This window comes from Paralichthys olivaceus, chromosome 2 (genome assembly GCF_024713975.1).
Source record: "Paralichthys olivaceus isolate ysfri-2021 chromosome 2, ASM2471397v2, whole genome shotgun sequence".
Lineage (NCBI taxonomy): Eukaryota > Metazoa > Chordata > Actinopteri > Pleuronectiformes > Paralichthyidae > Paralichthys > Paralichthys olivaceus.
This window is the reverse complement of record NC_091094.1, coordinates 24863028-24884759: the sequence shown is the minus strand read 5'-3', so window position 1 is coordinate 24884759 and position 21732 is coordinate 24863028. Positions and strand designations below refer to the sequence as shown.

Here is a 21732-nt window from a genome sequence, read left to right as displayed (position 1 = left end):
TTCCATGTAAATCAACAAGCCAGTGACGTTTTGTGGGTATGCGCGTTTTGAAGCACGAGTTCGAACGCGCGGGCGGACTTCCTCCCTTCCACAGTCATCATCATGGTTGTAGGCGGTGAGCGAGGGCCCGCGGATCGAGCGCACCCAGATACAAGGAGCCCATAATAAGGGAGGTTTGGCGCGGGTGGTGGAAGAGCCACTGACCACAGAGGAGAGCCCCGGGCCGGCTGCTTACTACCGCTGGCTCCTGGAGAAAGAGCCCAGAGGCTGGAAGACATTTAACATCCACACACAGAGACTCGGAGCAGCGTCATCTTCACTTCCCCTCACTCTATAGTCGGTCGTGTTTCGAGGCTTGCCCCGCGCAGGCACACGGACATCCGCTGAAAATGCCTCCCGTGGAAAATGACACCGGGAAGAACGAGCTCAAGTCTCGGATACAGCAGCTCATCGCCCTCAACCAAGTGATGGTGTTCAGTAAAAGCTACTGTCCGTTCTGCATCAAGGTGAGGCGGCCGTGTCGTGGCAAACGCCGGACGGAAACTTCTGTCTTCTCCCGCGTATCGGACGGGCTCGGTCTAATTGCTGGATGGTCCCTGCTAAGTCAAATCAGCCGGCAACTTGAACTTGCCCCCGAGTGCTAAGTTTATCACTGCAGCGTTAGCAAAGCCTCACAACACGGCTAATGTCAAACCCTTTGACAGGCAGTGCTAGGGCGGCACCTGGTACATATCCATGCTAATGTTACTAAGTTAAAGCGAATGGTTAGCAGCACATCTCGGGTATTAAAGTTACATAAATCATAGCTCTTAGCTAACTGAGCAACTAAAGTAAGTAGAGCTCAAATAAAACCTGTGCTGTCGTTAAGGGTGTCCGGTTAATACAACAGCTCTAATCTTTATGTTCCCACTTAGTTTGTGTAGTTCCTATCATAGCTTAGTTTCCTGTTGCTAAATCCTGACAATCATCACAACTGAGGAGGCAATGAGGTTAACTACATTCATGTCCATACTGTCCTCTGTAGTATTACATTGTGGCGGTGAAGTTTGCTGTGAACAAACTCAACGTTCTGTCTCAAAAGTAAAAGTTAGTTTAAGGCTATTTGTGTGTTGTGCATTAGTAAAGCTGTACCACGTGACATTTGTCATTTTGTCTCTGCAGGTGAAAGATCTGTTCAAGGAGCTGAAAGTGGAGTGTAACGTGGTGGAGCTCGACCTAATAGGTAAGATAGACTTTTATTTTTTATTCTATATGAAAAGGAAAACGCTACACACCAAGTATAATGTTGTGTTATGTGTTTTTTTATCTCTCATTTGCCTGCTATGTGTTTCGTCCTTAGATTAATATGAAATATAAAATGGATTTTCATAATTAGTATGAGTCCTTGCAGATTTCCATCCCCACATTTCATGATGTAGTAGTACTGTCCGCAGTCTTTCTTTGCAGCAGTCTAAAACCTGCTGAGTCACTCACAGAGGATATCTTGGCCTCGTGCCTAATCTCAGTAAACACCAACCTCCCTGCTCTGTCTCGCTGAGTTATTTCTGTCACTGTCTCAGCTGCTATGTTAAACATCAGAAGCAGGGATGTTAAAATGAATCACCAATAAGATTATAATCTATTAGAACCTCAAGCCAAAATCTGGTTGCTGGTTTACCTTCCCGTCTAAATCTAACAGGCATATTAAACGGCAGGTTACATAGCAACTATGCTACTCCACATTAATTACTGTTACAGTTGAAACAGACAGTCAGGCTTTAACCTTTTATAAAAGTGTAGTTTTGCTTGTTTTAAGCAGACTAAAAAGTTGGCCAGTACTGAAAATAAACTTTCATGGCATAGCAAGTTTGTGCTTAAGTTTTTCCATTGTATTTGTGTATTGTCAGGTACTCTGTATGATTCAAAACAAATGCACAAGCCAGACCTTTTACCTTCATGAACAGTGCATATATGGAAGGAATTAGTTACTTGTACCTCTTTTACATCAAACTTAGCAGTTATATATTTTCTTTTTTAATGTTGATAAACCCTAAATACAAAAAGCAATTTGATTCCTCTCCCATTGTCAGCAGCGGCCTTTGCCTTTCTGTTGTTTTTTTTTACCCTCATGTACAACATCACAAATGTACCAGAAATGGAGATGCTCTCACACCTCATCTTGCCAAATTAGTGGGTTCACCGGGGTGTCAATGTTGGTCAGAGCTGATTTTAAGAAGAAAAACAACAAACAAACCTGTGTGTAGTCATTTGACCTGGGAGTGAATACTGATTGTATCGATTCCCATTGCAGACAAAAGCCAGATGTTTTGTTTTTGGCGAGTGGAAAGTGTCTTTTCGTGTAAACTATATTAACTCGTCTCTCCAGAGGATGGAACCAGCTTCCAGGAGATGCTGCTTGAGATGACTGGACAGAAAACTGTTCCTAATGTCTTCATCAACAAGACACACCTCGGAGGCTGTGACAAAACAATGCAGGTAAAAAAAAATGGGTGGATCAGTTTGACTTGTGGTGTTCTTTGCTGCTCAGAATACTTGTTGATCAGAATACTTGTTGATCAGGCATGTCAGGCACTCAGTCGATTCGCATTTGCAGACGCCATAAACGTTGTACAAACATGCCAGTTGTTTCCAGGTGACTTGATACTCAACCTCAAATTTTTTTTTATGTACATAAAAATGACTCGTGAAGGGCACAGTGTTTTCTTACCTCTGAATACTGAACAGAATATCAGAAATGGTCTATATTTAACATAGTAGTTTTTCTAGTGAGAATGACCAAAATGTTTTACAGTACAGTTTTGCCATTCATCCACATTCATGCAGTGCATCTTTGTGCAGCATTTTTCTCCATCACATATCACTCACACACTTGTGGCACAGCCATCAGGGGTAATTTGGGGTTCAGTGTCTTGCCAAGGGCAAACGCAGTGGAGGACCCAGGGATCGAGCCACATACCTACTGGTTAGAAGATGACCCGCCCTAGCACAGCTGCCAAAAGAATAACCAATAGATGTTTTGTCACAGCAGACATTACAGGGAATGAAATAACGCAATCACAAGCATCAATCAATTTTAATTGATAAACGATGTTAGTAAATTAGAGGATAACAGGAGGGTTAAGGTGGTAATAGGTCATGTCAGTGAGCCATATTAGCAAATACTAAAAATGAGAGGAAAATGGCTGATGGTAATAATGTCTACAGAGTTGTGCTATATCAGGACATTTTAGGCTTGGTGTGGGGCCAGCTGCTTTCCCTTTGTATTTGCTACTTAGTGCATAGTGACATGAGCTGGTAAACCAGCTCAAATAGGCTGCATATTAAGTATTGTATCTCATCAGCAGATAAGGTGAAGTTAAATTTCAACCACAATGATTGCTTATAAATGTGGGGTATTTGTTTTGATTGTTTTCCTAAATGAATCACTTGGTTTATAAAGTGTCAGAAATTTGTGAAAAATGTTCCTAATGTTTTGCTGAAACTTAATGAGAGATCTTGAAATGATTTTCACTAGCCAAATGATTTGTATTTTAGGTATTGATCAGACCTGTGTTCATGTTTGTCAGGCTTACAAAGATGGCAGCCTGCAGCAGCTCCTGAGTGGTGAAAATGAATCCTATGACTATGACCTGATAGTCATCGGAGGAGGATCTGGAGGCCTGGCCTGCTCAAAGGTAACAAGATAAGCTGCACCACACTCACAGTGGTACCTGTTCAAACTTGTAGAGGCTGCTGCTCTGTGGCGCAATTCTGTGGCTTGTCAGAGGATCCAAGTGAAACTAAAGCTGTGGTTACTAATAACAGTATTACAACCCTAGACCTGTTTGAGCCATTAACTGAAAACTTCTATTCAGATTTCAAAAAGTGTTGGGTAATCTATGAAATGTTGCAGTAACATTGGCTCTGTTGAAAATAGGAAGCTGCTTTATTGGGGAAGAAGGTCATGGTGCTGGACTATGTTGTGCCCACACCTAAAGGAACCACCTGGGGTAAGAGGCTTCAACTTCAGTATACCTACTTGGATACACATGACACAGTAATTATTTGCTAACTGACAATTTCCATGTGTCGTTCATGTTCTCTGCTGGGTCAATCAGGTCTTGGTGGAACTTGTGTGAACGTGGGCTGCATTCCCAAGAAGCTGATGCACCAGACCGCCATGTTGGGTACTGCCATGCAGGACGCACGCAAGTTTGGCTGGGAGTTTGACGAGACAGGTTAGGGCTCAGATAACCATTCCACAAGGTCATGAAGTCTCAACGGCTCGCTGTAGTAAATTGGAAGCAAGCCTTGTCTAGAGTTGCATTTTGTCTTTCTACTAATTACATGGATGTGTCTCTGTCCTCAGTGAAACACAACTGGGAGACGATGAGGACGGGGGTGAACAACTACATTGGCTCGTTGAACTGGGGCTACAGGGTGGCACTGAGAGACAAGAATGTCAACTATGTCAATGCCTATGCAGAGTTCATTGAACCACACAAAATCAAGGTAAATGAGTACTTTTCATATAAAGGAACCTTCTGTGTGTGTGCAGATGTTTAATTTGGATTGCTGGTTTGGTTTGCTCTTAGGAGACTTGACAACATTTGTTTTATGTTATATGTCTTTTACCCTAGTTGGTAAAGTTATCCTCTCAAATCTCATCACTATTATGGGCTGTCTTCATTGTGTCTATCCTTTCGTCATGGTGACTCAGTTGTCTTAAACATCTTGCCTTCCCTACTGGCTGCCATCTCAACATTGTTGTCACTGGCTTTCCTACATATGATCACATCACTAGCTGCACCACAATATGAGTGTTTCAAAATATCCTGTACATCATTGACAATATGTTTCTTCTTGACGAATCAGTCAGAATTGCTGGTTGTAACTCTGCTCCTTACCTCAGTTGTTGAGTACTTCTGTTTTGTGTTTTCTGACAGGCAACAAACAAACGAGGGAAGGAGACATTTTATACCGCAGCTAATTTTATCCTAGCTACAGGTGAGAGGCCGCGTTATCTGGGCGTCCCTGGAGACAAGGAGTACTGCATCACCAGGTGAGAGCACACACGGGCATACTACACAATGGCAGTACTGTAATAACAGTCGTGTCTAACAACATGGTATGGTACTGTAAGCTCCGTCCAGAACCAGGATTCAGCAGATGTATGATCTGTGAAAACACAAACATGCCCTTTAATGATCAGGACTCTTACATCCTCTGCATGTGGTAATACCTCCGGGTATCCATTAATCTCCCAGCAGTCTAAATGTTGTGTAAGGTTGTCCTCAGATGCTTCATGTGATTATGCTGCTGTTTTTACAAACTGCAAATGGTCTCATGCTGCTCATTCAGTCCCACAAAGCAAAGGTGGTAGTATGACAAAAGACACAACCCCAGGCCTGACACATCTGTAATGTTATGAGTTATTTTGTGTCCATTACTGTTTTGTTTACCTGAGCATGTAGTATGAAGAGCTGACATTTTTCTTTTTCTTCTGCTTCCTTCTCTCCCTTAAAAAGTTAGAAACAAGCAATTGAAAAGTTATGGTTGCTCTTTTGGATAGCTTTATTTTTACCTTGCTCTGTTTGACGTCCTCTGCACTTTTTCTGTTTTTCCACAAGCGATGACCTCTTCTCGTTGCCTTATTGCCCGGGAAAGACTTTGGTTATTGGGGCGTCATACGTGGCTCTGGAATGCGGTGGTTTCCTAGCTGGCCTGGGCCTTGACGTCACCATCATGGTGCGGTCCATTCTGCTTAGGGGCTTTGACCAGGATATGGCCAACCGTGCTGGAGAGCACATGGAGGAACATGGTGTTAAGTTCCTCCGTAAATATGTCCCTGTGAAGGTGAGTGTTAACTCGTGCTGCCTTCAATGGAAATACTCTCAAATTTAAAATAAAGTTTAAATTGGCAAATATGCATTACAGTAAATTAAAAATTAAAAAAAAAACTCTACTATTTGAAGACAGATGTTGATGTGAAAAATTTGGTCAGCAGATTGTGATCTGTGCATAACCACATTTAATGTCTGGCCATATTACAGAATAAATCTTACAAATCTTATTTTTAAGCTTAACTATTGACAGTAAGTCAAACTTTCCCCCCTGACTCTCCTTCATCTGTGTGTCAGGTAGAGGAGCTGGAAGCAGGCACTCCTGGCAGGCTGAAGGTGACAGCTAAGTCCACAGAAACAGATGAGATCATCGAGGAAGAGTACAACACTGTATGTACTCATCTATCATTTCATCTCTCCTGTTACTCCCTCCATGTTCTACAAGTTATTTATTACGTTTCTTTCTGGCCTCATGTTGTAAGGAATTCCGAAGTGTTCAACCATAAATGACACAATAAAGTAAATTGCCATATGAATATCTTGTACTTAAAATAGAAATAAACCAGTTGTTTGTGTAATAGTTACACTTTTAGAATTAATGAGGTTTTTTTTAATGAGCTTAAGTACCAGGTTGTTAATATGAAGGATTGAAGAAAGGAAACTACTGATTTTAACATTAATGATGTAATTTCCCAACTTTTTATTTTTAGCCAAATCCATTGACTGAGCTCTTTGTTGCAACTAAATAAACACATTGCTCTGTTTTTCAGGTGTTGATAGCAGTAGGCCGAGATGCATGCACAGACAAACTTGGACTGGACAAAACAGGTGTCACAGTCAACCCAAAGTAAGTTACTATCTCCATTGTTTCTTTTTAACTACGCAGTCTTCTTTATTACACATGGCAGCCTGTGCCTTTAAGACTCATGGTGCAGTCATAGTGATTCAGCATTTCTTTCTGTCGTGCATGCGTGCGTGCATGTGTGTGTGTGCGTGTGTCTTAGTAAAATGAGAAAGCCTTCATACAGTAAGTGTAAGAGCTTTACATGCAGCTGTCATTACTTACTGTCATCTGCTCGCATTGATGAGATTTCATTTGGCTTCATGTTCCTCTTCTATACATTTCCTTTTGCCCTTTTTTCCTACCTGTTTATATTTCAAGGGATTTAGAACCCTACAATTAAAACTGCATGTTTTGCAGTTGATAATATATTAGTAATGTTACTGCATTGTGGCCTTTTCTTTGAGGATGTCTTTCCACTTCTTGTGAATGACTGAACGGTTCAGCCGGAGGCCAACAGGGATTAAGAGAGCATGAGGCCAGAGTGCTCTGAGTCATATGCCCCAGTCTTATGACCATAGTAATATTCCGAAGAAACTGACACACAGCCTCAGGGCCCCCAGAGTCAGGGGCCACTTTTAGGTTTGCCTGATCTGCTGCTGTACAGAGTAGAACATAAGCTAGTTTATAACTATTGCTACAAGCACATCACTCTATGCAGCCCAACATGACCTTATGGTGCAATCACACTGAATGCGCCAATCATATAACGTCAATGCCCTCTCGCATAGGGCGTTGCACCTATCAAGTTCGTTGGCACGGTGTTGCGTCATCTGATCAGCGCTGAGAATGAAACTTACCGGACTCGGTCCTGGCACAGACCCGAGCTTGAGGGTGATCAAACCAGTCACTGGTCTGCCCCAGGCAATGCTGGAAATGACAGTCATCCAGACACAGGTCCAGAAGAAGCCTGTTAAAGTCCCCAGCTGTGTGCTGTTCTGGGTGGTCTTGTGGACCCACACACAACGGCGCAGGCTTCTTCGGAGTTTCCACATAATGTACGACACCTGATCTCTTTTCTTCCGGAGGAGAACAAGTGAATACTCCCCAGTTGTGTTTATTGGCTTATTTCCCTCGATTAACCCAAATAAACCCAAATGATCTTGCGGCACTAATCGCACGTTTAGGGCTTTGCAAAAAATTCATGCTATGTTAGGTGTGAACGCACCATTAGATCCACTTAATCTGATCTGTGCCTTATGATGGACACAGTCCTTTCCTGCAGCTGGTCTTCAGGCCAAATATGTATTTACCTTTTAGACATTTATTTCCAGTATTTTTATTGTTGTATGTTCTATACATTCATAATATAATATTGTTTAAGTTCATATATTGAGGCAAATGAATGTCATTTTAGTACACTATAAAGCCATAACATTTAGCTTAATTATTTTTTATTCATTCTTGCTGAATTCTCCGTACCACCCTCTAGGAATGGAAAAATTCCAGTAAACGATGAAGAGCAGACCAATGTGCAGCATATCTATGCCATCGGAGACATTCTGGAGGGCAAGTGGGAGCTGACGCCTGTCGCCATCCAGGCTGGCAAGCTGTTAGCACGACGCCTCTATGGGGAATCAACGCTCAAGGTACACAGGCATCAAAAGACAGTTATACTGATTCTTACTGAACAATCTTGAGGATTAATTAAATATCTGTTTGTGCAGTGTGACTACATCAACGTTCCAACAACTGTTTTCACCCCAATGGAGTATGGCTCCTGCGGTCACTCAGAGGAGAGAGCCACAGAGCTCTACGGGCCAGACAACATTGAGGTAACACACACACACACACACACACACACACACAGAGACTCATCTGAATAATTTATTAGTTATCAGGTTCACATTACTGTGAACCTTGTAATCAGTTGAATTAAAGTGAACAAGAGTGCTTTGTAATTTGTGTGTAATCCTCTTACATCAGTCCACTCAACTAAAAGTTTTGGTAGTCTTATGTAAACCAGCCCATACATGTGACTGAACTGTGCTGCCTCACTGTGGCATGTTGGTAAACTTGTATGTTTTAAAGGTCCAGTGTGTAAGATTTGGGTGAAAGGGATCTATTGGCAGAAATTTAATGTAGAATAATCCTCTTAATGTTTTCACTAGTTTGTTTCATCTAAATTGTATGAATTGTAGTTTTCTTTACCCTAGGAAAGGCCCTTTATATTTAAATACTTTGTATTTACATAGAGCGGGGTCCGCCATGTTTTTTACATTAATCCAGACTGAACAAACTAAACACTGTCGTGGAAATTTCTGTTCCTGGTGAATAATGAAATGGAGGCTTCTGCCGGCCGACAAGGTTTTATTTTCTTTGAAAAGAAAAGGTCAATCAACATGCGAGCGGTCAAAGATGAAGAAAGACCCCGATGGATTTAAAACCCAAAAGAACTTGGTTTCTTGTGTCGTGGGAAAGGGGGGAAAGTGACTTAAAACTAAGAAACTGATTTACTATTACAACACCTTTTGAGTTTTTATGACAATTAAAGGCTACCACAGTTTCTTTTTCATGTTTGGAAGGGGAGGGTGAGGTGAGGGGTGTTCAGCTGCAACATGCAATTTCATCACAAAATTCTACACACTGTACCTTTAATGTGAGATTAAGTTTGTTGCCTCTGACTATAAAAGAACTTGTCCAGACAGATAATTTTCTCTACAGCATATTTGTAATTGTGTGACAGTTGCTGCATTGATCTTTCTCCTGTTTTTTTGTGTAGTTTTGGTTAGTGCGACAGCCACAAGATATATCGCTCCATTAGTGTTATTTGACTAATACAAGCCCTGTGTTATATTCATTTTATACCATAGATTTATTCGACCATCAAAATTTTGCCAAGATGAATTGATGTTTTATTGATAAAATGCAGCTGGTTGCTGTTTACAGTCATGGACCTTCACTGTGTTTGTGGTCTGTGTTCAGGTGTACCACAGTCTGTTCTGGCCTCTGGAGTTCACTGTGCCTGGCAGAGACAACAACAGATGCTACGCCAAGATCATCTGTAATAAACTTGACAATGTGAGATCATTATTCTATAATACCATTGTAAGAACTAAGAACATAGCAACTAACAACTTTAACTCTTCAACATGTCACGTAAATTATGTTTTGGTTTTGTAGGATCGAGTCATTGGGTTCCACTACCTGGGCCCCAACGCAGGAGAGGTGACGCAGGGTTTCGGTACAGCCATGAAATGTCGAGTCACCAAGGAGCAGCTGGATGGCACCATTGGCATTCACCCGACCTGTGCTGAGGTGAGAAGATACCTGTCACTGTCTTTTCTTTTCTTTTTTTCATGCTTCTGCACCAGTGACAGCTGTGGCCAGAGGTGTTATGTTTTGGGTTGTCTATCCATCCTATTGCTCTCTGAACCCCTTGAAAGTATTTCTTAAAACTTGGTAAAAACGTTGACTGGAACACAAGGATGGACTGTATACATTTTGGTGTTACCTCACACCTTTCTCCTTCTTGTGAACATGCTTTGTCAGGAACACCCAAAGAAAATGTCCTGATATTTGTTTCTGTCCCTCAGTGGACTCAGGTTTGGCTCTCTGTGGTGACTAAAGTTAAATTCAAGGCTTCCACTTTTTCTAAATTATTTATGCGTTAATGTCAACTTCCTGCAAGTGGTCTGAAAGTCTGAACTATCCACAAACAGTTTTTCACACTGCAAACAAACAGAACCATGGTCCAGTTTTATCCAGACAGAGAGCACTTCTTTAGGTTGGACTCAGTTGTGGTCCATTGGTCCAGACCAGGTACCTTTTCACTCCAAACAAGGTTGGTGAGAAAGCACCGTTAAGCATGTCAGATCAACCAACTACGTCACACCACTCTGCCTTCACTCCAGCAGATATTTGTAACAGGATGTTAGGCTGTGAAAATTCGTCAGTGTTTTGTAATAAGATAATAAAATAATAAAATGTGGTGAGTTAGCTGGAGTCACTCTGCAGTCTTAAGTAACTTTATCTTATCACAGAACGTGACTGTTTCAGTATTAATCATCTGTCGACTAACCAGTTAGAACACAGCTGGAAAATGCAAAACTGATGCAGGAAACGGTAGATCCTAATGTGCTGCTTTTCTGATAATTTAGATAACATTTGGTCAGACCACATTAAGTTTTAACATGTTTTTTAAATGTATTTTTAAACCTCTGCCTAATATTATCTGAACAATAATGATTAGATAAATGAAGTGATTTCCAAAAACCAAACACCACAGGGGAAATTCCTTCACAGCGACAGTCCTAAGCGTTTCATTAATCAATCCTAGTATCTTAAGATCCCTGCATTACTCATTTATTATGGTGATGTAGTAGGAATGGTAAGATTCACAAAGGTGCACTGACATAAAAGTTCAGAAAACTATTGCAAAGAAATAGTGCTGCAGTCAGAATGTCCACAAAGAGATGTGAAATGACGAAGATAAAAAATAAGCAAATGCATCGAGATGCAAAACAAAGATAATGGGGCGTACCACAGAGATGAAAAGCTATCACAAAGAATTAAACAAAACATTAAACAAATTGTACGCAAAGAAACACTAATGCATGCAAATAGATAAAGGTTAACTCAGGACTCATACATTTTACAGTTTTTCTGTGGTAAAATATTGTTTATTAGTTACTTATTATAATTTTATATTTAAATTGTTTCCTCCTCTCTAAATGGTTCTCGAGGGCTCTCTCTTTCTCTCTCTTTCTCACTCTTTCTCTTTCTCCTCTGCTGTAAGTGGCCAATTCTGCCAGGTCCACATTCCATACGTACTGAGCTGCAATACTAGAGAAACGAATGTGTTATAACACTTTTTCAGATCACATTAGATCTAGAGTGTGGATAACTGAGCCTGACAAGTCCTTTGGCTCCTCATACATTGTCCAACTTTACAAATTCAGTTGATTTTCCCCAGTCTGATGCAGACAGTGTGCACAATATGACATCGCCCTTATTTTTAAAAGCCGTTCACCTTCCCTCAAGCTCTGGGACTGTCATACAGAGGTTGCGTAATTCTATATATGTGAGCTTCATGAATAAAATAAACCCCACAGTAGGGGTGAATCGTACCATATCTTATCAGTAGTTCCCTCATGTATCTTTAAAGTGCTGGATCAAAGTCTATTGCCTGGCTCTGATGTTTAAGTGTTTGCAATTACATTTCATAGCCAACTTGTGCTGGAAATCTCTATCTGAGAGTGTGGTTTACACACAGCCACAGTATTTACTCAGTTTTGTTTTTTTAGTTTGATTCCAGGTAGCCTCTAGATAAAGTTATTGCATGGTATGAAACTAGCAGATGGTCTGTAAAAGCCACATAATATAACTGCACTGCCTGACATGTGTGTGTCTCTATATCCTCTCAGATCTTCACCACCATGGAAGTGACCAAGAGCTCCGGTGGAGACATCACCCAGGGTGGCTGCTGAGGTTAAACCCTGCTCGTTTAGCGGGCTGCTCTCACGTTAGACTCCCCCTCTACATCAACAGTTCAGCCTCACCTCACACTGCTCACTTTACAGGGCAGTTGTTTCTCAGGACAAGGCTAACACCACAGCCAGTGTCTGAATCATTTTGGTTCACCAACGAGCTGAGAGATGGCGGAAAGAATCCCGAGCTGAGACTGAGCAAGTCTCCAGCTCTGAGGAAGTTTAATGTGAGGGCAGCCCGCTGAACAGCGGGGTTACTCTGCTGATTTTCCTACTGGGCTTCACCAGTGTGATGTTCTCAGAGGAGCTCCGACACACACACGACCCTTTGAGTGTGAGTGTTTGGGCTGTTTTTGACGTCCTGGCCTGTAACCCCAAATAAAGAGGCGGGCCAGGATCGATGTCCCTCTGCAGAAGCACCTGATGGTCCCAACCCCTTCGTCCAACCCCAACTTTCTACCACTTGTCATTCACTCCCCAGTTTACACCCGGTGTGCAGGCTGATGTAGAACAGATTGAAATGAGCACACACATGGTTTGAATGGCTGCAAGGCTCTGAACTCTGCTGCAGCGTAATGATTTCATCTGGTGCGTGTGTGTGTATTCGACGATTTAATGTTGAGCCTTCATCATTCCTCACATTCCTCTTCCTGGATCTTTATATAATATAAATGTACATGTTGCTGTCAATATTTGTGTCTGGTGTGATAAGGCACCAGGGGTTTCTGCTGCGACGAGAACATTTCTCTGCCAAAAGTGGTTATTTAAAACAAGTCTGCACAGAGAAGAGCCAGCAGGTGAACACCACTCAAACCTCTGCTGTGCTGCATCACAACACTTTCAGATAGAATCAAATGGTAAATAAACCTGAGTTGTACTGAATGTTGTTTAAACAATACATTTTCTTAAAATTTGTACTCTTATTAATTTAATGCTTTGTTTGTTGCATCTTTCTGTTTGCCTCGGCATCACGTGTATGTAAACGATATATTCAGTCTTCTAGAGGACAGTACTCGGAGTGCTCTCAGTGAGTTAGTCATTGATATAAACGACTTGTTCGTTGGTGTCAAACCACTGTAGATTACTTCTCTCTTAAGATTAATAAAGGAAGAGTTAACCTTCATTTTGTCTGACTCTTCACTTGTGGAAACACATATTTATGAATCATTAAAGAAAGTGAAACAGGGTAGATGATTTATATACAGAGTTCTTGTTTTCTCATATATTCTTACTGGTATATAGTTAGAATAGTGGACAGGCCTCAATTTAAAAAAAGGACCAGTGTAACGTGTGTCCCCTATTCAACAGTTCTCACTGTTGTTGTTTTAGTCAAGGATATTCCATTTCTTAAGGTTATAAAGTGTGTCCACAACAAACTTGTTTAATTGATTTACAACCACTGATAAAAAAGATGCTTCTAACAAATTGATAAAGTAGATAAATGTGACTTGATGTTATCCACAGTGGTGATTTTTGCACAGTACATGATGCCCCATGGTTCACAATAATTGAAATGGTGATGTAGATACATTTAGAAGAATAGACAGTCTATATATGGTGAAACAAGAAATATTAACTTACAAAATTCTTAATTCTTAGTCTTTATTTTCTATGTTTGATATTTATTGTTTTTAAAAAAATCTAAACACCTCTCCCCTCCTCAATGACTATTATATATCACATTTTATTTCAAAATCTCATTTATTTAATGATGTCTCTTCTTCATCCAACAGCCAATCATACAAAATCTAAAATATGACAGGGTGACAGTATCATCAGAGAAAATGCCATGATGATTTACTGACTGCTTTAAAAAAATGGAAATAATTAACTACTTTTACAATCAACAGAAATGCAAAACAACAGATGAGATTTATTCCTCTCATGAAATAGACTTTTTATTAGATTGAATTTATTTGTCTCCCATTGAAGACCCTCACACTGCAGCACAGTTTAGAGGTGAGGTGGGGGAATATTTTGAGCGCTGTTCAGGTACAGGGATCACAATCATTGAAGTGGTCGTCTATTCACGTCATGTACATCAGAGCGGCACACAGATAATAGCATCATTTCCTGCGTGTGTCTGTGGGACCATTCAGCCTCCACAAGTGGTCTTCATCAATAGCATCTGGGCTGGTGTGAAGCCTTTGTTGGCTTCGCCGGCTCATGTCTGAAAACGCTGTCACCTGCGCAGGCTGCCATGACAACTACAGCTTTGATGGGTTTCATGTATTTATACCTCTGCCCCGGAGACAGCCAGTGGCAGGATGCATTATGTTTTTTGGTTTGTCCGTCCGTCCCATTCCCACGAATGCGATATCTCAAGAATGGAAATGAATGTTCTTAAATTTGGTACAAATATTCACTTGGACTCACGGTGACCTCATAAAGAATTTGTTGTGAAGGAATCCTTTCACATTCGGCAAAAACATTCACTTGGAGTCAAGGATTAACTCACTTGATTTTAGTGCCTGGAGGTCAAAGGTCAAGGTCACAATGGCCTCATGTTGCTGTGTTTCAGTTGTCAAAGGGAACAGTGACCTTTCGATGAAAAAAATACTGCACTGGTCCGCGGAGGCATACAACCACAGTGCAGTACTGTACAGTACTTTAGGACAATCTGTCAGTGAAATGAGATAACTGATTCAACGGTGTGTGTTATTCTAGCTCACACACAAACAGGCCTGTTCACATGTTGAGGCCGCACGTACAAAGCTGTAACAGAACTCTGAGCTGTGACTGAACGGTCCACTGAATTTATTTGATTTCCCCAAACTTGCCTTTTTAAACAGCTTCTTGTGAGTCCATATAACCTGAATACACTGTATATGCATTTCAGTATATATTCAAGGGAAAAATCTTACCTCAACGTCATGATGGCCTCATTATTATATCAGAGACTTATAACTGTAAATTTGGATATTGGAATAAAACATCATCTTACTTTTAATTCCCAGATTTGTGTGTGTGTTAACAGAGGAGGAGGAGCTACATACACTTCTGTGGATTAAATTCAGTGTAAAGGGTACATAATAATCTTGTTATCGTTGTCTTGAGTTTTTTTAATTTGTTTTTAGTAATGTTTATTTTGTGTCTCTTTAGTCTTTCTGTGTCTTGTTAATGTAAATGAGTCTGTAGTTTTGCATCCATTTGTGGCCGTTTTGCATGTTTTTGTGGCCGTTTTGCATGTTTTTGTTGTCGCTTTGTGTGCTTCTCCTTTGTGCACCCAGTTGTCTATGTTTTGCATCTCTTTGTATTTGCAAATCTTCAGTAGTTCTGCATGTTCGTGGTCATTTCACACCTCATTGTGGACTATCTTTACGAGGTTCTGTTTAATTTTGTGGTGCTATTTTGTCACTTTTGGTTGATTTGCATCTTTGTGGTGCACCTCTTTGCCTTTACATATGTTTGTGGTTGTTTTGCATGTTTGAGTGGGAAAATGTCCTGATAACATTAAAAAATAACCACAGTCTGTCAAAGATCACAGGGACATTGCAAAAACATGCTCTGAAAATAAATCAAACAACCCAGTTGAGTACGTTTCAACTGTATTTCTGAGAAAATCTTGCAACAACCAACAAACACATGTTGCAAAAACGAAATCTTTTTTTTACTCAACCAGCCATAGATAAGGAAGTGACATTCAAAAGTGCCAATGTTGCAAACCAAAAGAAGACAAACCAGTGCAGGCTTGTCTTGTCTCTTCCTGTGGTATATAACTTGATCTTTTATATCCCTGTATTTGGCTTATGATATTTTCCATCTGTGGTAAACTTATAACCTTTGTAATAGTAATATGACATTTAAAAGACTATTTAGCTTTCATTGACTCCTGCTCCAGACAATCCTCTGTGGGTGAAGGCGGTCAGGAAATCATGTCTTGGAAGTTGCCAGAAGGAAACTGGAGCCTTCGCTGACATGATGAAGTCACAATGACTCGACGGTTTCAACAAACTTCTTATCACCACCGAGCAGCACGGGCCACTGGTGAAACCAACTGTTATGTAATCGAATCACACATATATTAACTGTGGAGCAATAATGAGAATAAAATGTCTTTGCATTGTCCTCACTGCCAATGTTTAACCAGCGTGATACACACTACATACATAACTGCTCTCACATTGCTCTTTAACATGGTTATTGATTAATAGGATACTGACAGTCAGGAGTGGTTTTACATGGAAATGCTTGATTCATTTCCTGTAAGAATCAGGAGAGTGGGTAAAGATGGACAAGGCCATTTCAAACACAACAGAAGAAATCAGAAAACCTCCTTCATTTCAAACATAATGAAGAATTAAATCAATAACTAAAATGTACACTGTTTTTATATGAGCTAGGGAGCTTATGACCTGAGATCAGTGACTCCATTACACATGTATCTTTTATTAAACTTTTATTCATGGCTTTGCTCTAAATGTACATCTTCATTAACTGATTTAATCAATGCATTAATTTTTATCATTACTCAATTATCATTTAATACAGAAGCTAGCGGTATGGTCTCCCAGATTACTTTGCCTATATAACACCTTTAAAACACGGTTACAAGGTATTTTACAAGATAAGTTAAAATCAATCGGAAGATCGTGCAGCATTAGAGCACATTTCCAAAACTAAAAAGTGTTACAAATGAGAGAAGAGTAAAAACAAGGGGTAAGCACACCTTTAAAGTTTAAGAGAGATTTAAAAGAGGATCAGAAGATTATAGACAGATCTCCTCAGGTCACCTCTGGTCCTCAGCTGGAATAGTTACGACCGGGCCCAGATGTCATAAGATTTGAAATGTACTAAGATACAAGTCCTGAACGGGCCTTAAAAAACAGCAGTGAAATCTAAAAATCTATTCTATTTACTGGAAGCTAATGAGGAGAAGCCAAAATATTTTCTCTGAGTAGATTTAGTGAGAAGTCTGGCTGCTGTAATTTATGCACGTGTTTATGTAGGCGCTATGCATTAGGGAGAAGATCTGGGCTCTTGATCCAGTTCAGTATTTAATAATGTGTTGATTTAAAATAAAACACGAGTTGTATGACAACAGTGATGAGCTCCAGCTACTGGGACTCAACTCTCAGCTTGTTCTCTCTATGGTTGTATCCACTCTGCTGCTGCTGACAGTCATCAGCCTCTAGGTGGCAGCTCAGTCTTACTAGTAGATTTACTTTCAGGCACTTTCCACTTTTACTCCACTACATATATCATCCAACATCTGTACTTTCTACTGCACTACTTATTCATAATGCATTGCAGTACATGTTCACATTGTTTTTTTTATATTTTTTAAAGTAATCTATGACCAGAGGGGGATTGTTCCACTGATCCAATCAGTGCAGGCAGGTAACATTAGACCCCGCCTCCTGCAGCAGCAGCATGACAGGTGAAGAAGAAAGTGAAATGGATCAGAGGAGGCTGAGTCTCAACTATAATGATGTTGACTACTGTTGCATTAGTGAATAGGCTACACTTGGTATGGATGAACAAGAATGTTATGTACATTTACTTTTAAGTACTTTTGCTCAAATCAAAAAGTTAATGTGGTACTTTTACTTTTACTTGAGAGCATTTTTGTCAATTGATTTGCACTTTAACTTGAGTAATGTGTTCCAGTTCTTCCTCTATCGCTGCTCAACAGTATGTTTCACGACAGCGTGACAGAATTAACAACATAACATGCATTTGAGCTTTACGTCTTCAAAGCACCACTTCCTGCTGACCAAACCAAAATGAGTTACAATAATTCAGCTGACATGTAAACCAGGCTCTGTCTCGTCTTCATTTGCACTGATTGTACTTTTGCTGTCCTCTGCTCTTTTGTACATTATGTTCCCTGTAAAGCAGCATGTGCCTCCTCCTCCTCCTCTGCTGCAGACAATGTGTTTGTAATGAATGTTGAGAGGAGGGCTCGCTGCTTGTAAAATGTCTCTCCAGCTGGGAGTTGAGATTTGGACTCGTGTCAGATAGAGAATACAGATCTGATCTCCCTGCACTCTGTCACTGACCCCTCATGTCCCATACACCACCCAGCTGTAGGACAGAGGGGACAGAAACATGCAGGGGAACTGATCTGGTCCCCTGACGTTCACTATCCTCTGTTACTTTGCTTTTATTTTATCCATCCATTCATTTATCAAGGGCTGTATAATAAAGGGTAACTCGGTCGGTTTTACATATCGAAACTCAGTTTACAGGTGTTGAGGAGTACCTCTGCATGTGTAAATCTAGAAATACTGACAACTGCAGTTTACATCCATGTCCGTCCACTGTCGTGTAATGTATTGTGTGTAGTAAAGTCTGAAGGAATTCAAAAGGAGGTATTAAGTCTAATTTGTCCTAATTAGAGAATTATCCATCCTTGTCTCACGGCTTGTGTTTCATGAGGTCACACTCAACTTGAATTTGACTCAAGTGAACATTTGTGCTAAATTTTCCACACGACATTCCTGAGACCGGAAAACATAACACCTCCAGCCGTGGCTGTCGCTGTGGAGGGATGACGAGTCGTAATGGTTCCAGAGGGAGCCACAACTCACCTGCAGTGATGTCATCACTTGCAGTTGTGGCTGATCAGACTACACGTTTGAAAATGATGAAAATCTGAGGGGTGTTAAACAGAAGTGAGCTCACCAGAACCTGCACCTCCTCTCTGCTTGAGGGTCAGAGGCTCGACGATAACACTCTCAAACTGAGGGTGGTTGAATTGTATTTTGGGTAGTGTAGACACCAGATTTAGACAAGGAGAAATAATCAGAAAAAGAACATCCCATCCCTCCTCTCCCAGTCTGCCGACATGACGAGACCATGGCTAAACTATTGGACTAACATTTGACCTGACGATGGCGTAAGAGGAGAACGTTGGGGATCAGTAAAGTTTTTATGGTTTATCCTCTGGGTATCATGAATATTACTCATAGCTTTTGAGACTTGATTCCAAATGACACAGGTAGACAGAGTCGGATGTAAATACCATTTGAATTGGGTCACTAATGATGAAAATTATTTCATAATAATTAATTATTTCACATTTCTAGAACAACACAACAGATTAAGCCTTTTTCAATAAGCTGTATGTGTTCTGCAGCAAACTCAGGAGAACCTGGCTGATGGATAAAACTTTTCCTTTCTGGTGTGATTCAGTCACATCTATCATCAGCTCTAGAAAATAATCGAGGAAGCAAAACCATTTTATGTATTATTCTGTGTGTGCTTACTCTTCAAGATACTAGATAAGATCATGCTTAACTATAATGTCACAGTGTGAACAGTCTGTCAGATCCTGAAGGGATGTTTGAACGTCTTAATAGACACATCAGACAGTGTTATGAGGAAGAAGTTTGAATGAAATATAGTTGCTTGGTTCTATAAAGTATGACCTATCTATGATTTCCAAATATTTAACCAAATGTACAACCTAATCTTTCAATACAATACATCAAGTTTACCACTAGAAAATGTCTTTGTACTGTGATTTGGAGAAGTAGCATCCATCCTTCTCCCCGCAGGGAAGTGGGCTGGAATGTTTACATTGCCTCAGCTTGCTGCTTCATCAAGAAGCACAGAAAAAACCCCTGAAGGATCATTGTGGTTGTAAATTTTAGTTTTAGACATCAGCAGCATTCCTTTAGAACAAAAACAATTCGATTTTTCGACAATTTTCAGGTTAGGCAGATTTCCTTTTTTAATGTATTTCCTTTTTTATCTTAAATCTCAAATAATGAATGAACGATAATTGTAGGTTTATTTCGCTTTAATTTTTTGATATTTGTGAAAGTAGATATTTCTTTCAGACAATTGTCATTATTAATTTACCTGTTTCCCTCTTTTGCTGTTAACTGTCATTTAATCTTATCTTTCATTTGTTTGTTTCTGTTTGTTTCTTCTGCCAAATGTTTTTACTTTTGAGTTAAAATAATTTTCCCAGACAGAAGCTCCTGATAGTTTTGAGCCAATTTCATAACCTCATATATCTGTCTGCGGCACTGAGCTCTATGCCATTTTTCCACCAGCCTTCTCCTAATAAGCAGTTGGGAACATATTGCGCCACTAAGACCAATTTTGCATCTATTTGTAGTCATTTTGCGTCTCTCTGTGGTCGTTCTGCATCTCCCTCTGGGCCCCAGGGTGTGTGCCGGGTACGCCTGTTTAGTTTCTGTTCACATTTGGAGGAAAATAAAGTCAGTTTTAATCTTTTTAGACTTTTCTCACTGACTTTAGATTCAAACTGGCAGATCTGTAACCTTTGACCATGCATTGACTCTGTTTGATCGGTCAGTCCCTAGAGGGAATGTGCCCTGACTCCTGGCCAGTCCCAACCCTCAGACGGTTACCCATCATTCCGTTCTCAGACAGTAAACACTGACAGGCTTCACACCGTCTTACCATCAGGCCTGGGGTTTGATCAGTCGCGTGGCTCCTAACTCATCCTGACTTCTCCCAGGGATCTGATCGGCGATGCGCGGGAAGACAGGCCTGAGGAATGCAGGGGAGGTCGCAGGTTAAAGGCAGCTCAGCAGGAAGTGCTCTCCGCTCTAATTAGCTGAACTTAGGGTAGTGACTTGAGATGGACAGAGCCACAGGAGGCTGACTGGTTCACCCCTGTCTGGGCCTGAAGGTTTACAGTTGTCTCACACGCCAGATTAAAGTCAAACCTTGACGGCTTCGCTACAGTCATGCGCTCTCCCCCGTGGAGGTTATTCTCCCTGAGATGCCTCCAATACAACGAGGGCCAAATGGATTTCTGTGTTTTATGACTTTTTGTTCTACATTTACTTCAGTTGAACACATTGTGCAAGAGCCAAATCCTAAGTGGATCAAAAGTCTCTGGTTTGGTTGAACTTTGTTCCAATCAGACTCATCTCATCATTTATCTCTTAAAACAGGGAGGATTGGGAGAAAGGAATTTCCTGTATAATCCTTGACAGATTATAACAGAGGGTGACTGTGGCAGCAGCTTCAACAGTGTGCGGTGAAAAGGACACACAACATATCAAGCAGATAAACTCTCACATCTGTGAATTGCAGCAGAAATGCTTCATTGTTTAAATGGAATATGTATTATAATATGTATAATGTACTATTTGTAAAAGTCATCATATAATAGAAAGTGTCTGTGTGGTATATAGTCCACAGCTAAATATATATATATGTTTCCTAAATAAGAGTTTATCGTAACCTGACCTTTGTCATTTACTTTTATTTGTGTTTCAGCTCAGCATGTGTGCTTTTGTGTGTGTGTGTCATAGTTGAATGAGGAATTCAGCCAATTCAGCATGAGGGCGAGGAATAAATAATTAGAAATGTAAAAATATAAATAAATAAAATAAAAGCATGCACATGCAAAGAGGATTTAACAGTGAAATCACCAGCAGAAGTCTTCACTACACACCAATCCATCAGTTTGTCACAGTTTGGACTAAGGTTGATATTTGGGGCACTAAAGCTGTGTAAAGAAAACAAGAGAAATGTTGACTTATAGCGGATATGCCTTTATTTTGGCTTCAAAATAAAAGCAGAATACTGCATTACTTGACATATGGTCTAGGAAATCAAATTTTTGGTGTAAATTGAGCCAATGGTCAGTCATTGTTCACTGCACTCATAAACACACACACATACATAGACGTGCATATGTACATGTACA

At 40.4% G+C, this 21732-nt stretch overlaps 1 protein-coding gene across 1 annotated transcript; it reads left to right on the top strand.

Moving 5' to 3' along the window:
- The first annotated feature begins 30 nt into the window (after positions 1-30).
- txnrd3 (thioredoxin reductase 3) lies at positions 31-13215 on the top strand. The gene is made up of 16 exons (XM_020086867.2): positions 31-506; positions 1162-1222; positions 2366-2475; positions 3567-3674; positions 3917-3989; positions 4098-4217; positions 4349-4491; positions 4926-5041; positions 5610-5835; positions 6120-6212; positions 6593-6669; positions 8096-8252; positions 8331-8438; positions 9589-9684; positions 9787-9921; positions 12030-13215. Exons 1-16 carry the CDS (start codon positions 390-392, stop codon positions 12090-12092), a joined length of 1803 nt encoding a protein of 600 aa, XP_019942426.1. The 5' UTR covers positions 31-389; the 3' UTR covers positions 12093-13215.
- Positions 13216-21732: the final 8517 nt, after the last annotated feature.

What these genes read in the sequence shown, in the direction of transcription:
- txnrd3 (XM_020086867.2), top strand. Translation starts at nt 390, where the DNA reads ATGCCTCCCGTGGAAAATGACACCGGGAAGAACGAGCTCAAGTCTCGG. An exon ending in ACTGTCCGTTCTGCATCAAG is followed by an intron (nt 507 to 1,161) that starts GTGAGGCGGCCG and finishes TTGTCTCTGCAG; the next exon opens with GTGAAAGATCTGTTCAAGGA. An exon ending in GGTGGAGCTCGACCTAATAG is followed by an intron (nt 1,223 to 2,365) that starts GTAAGATAGACT and finishes TCGTCTCTCCAG; the next exon opens with AGGATGGAACCAGCTTCCAG.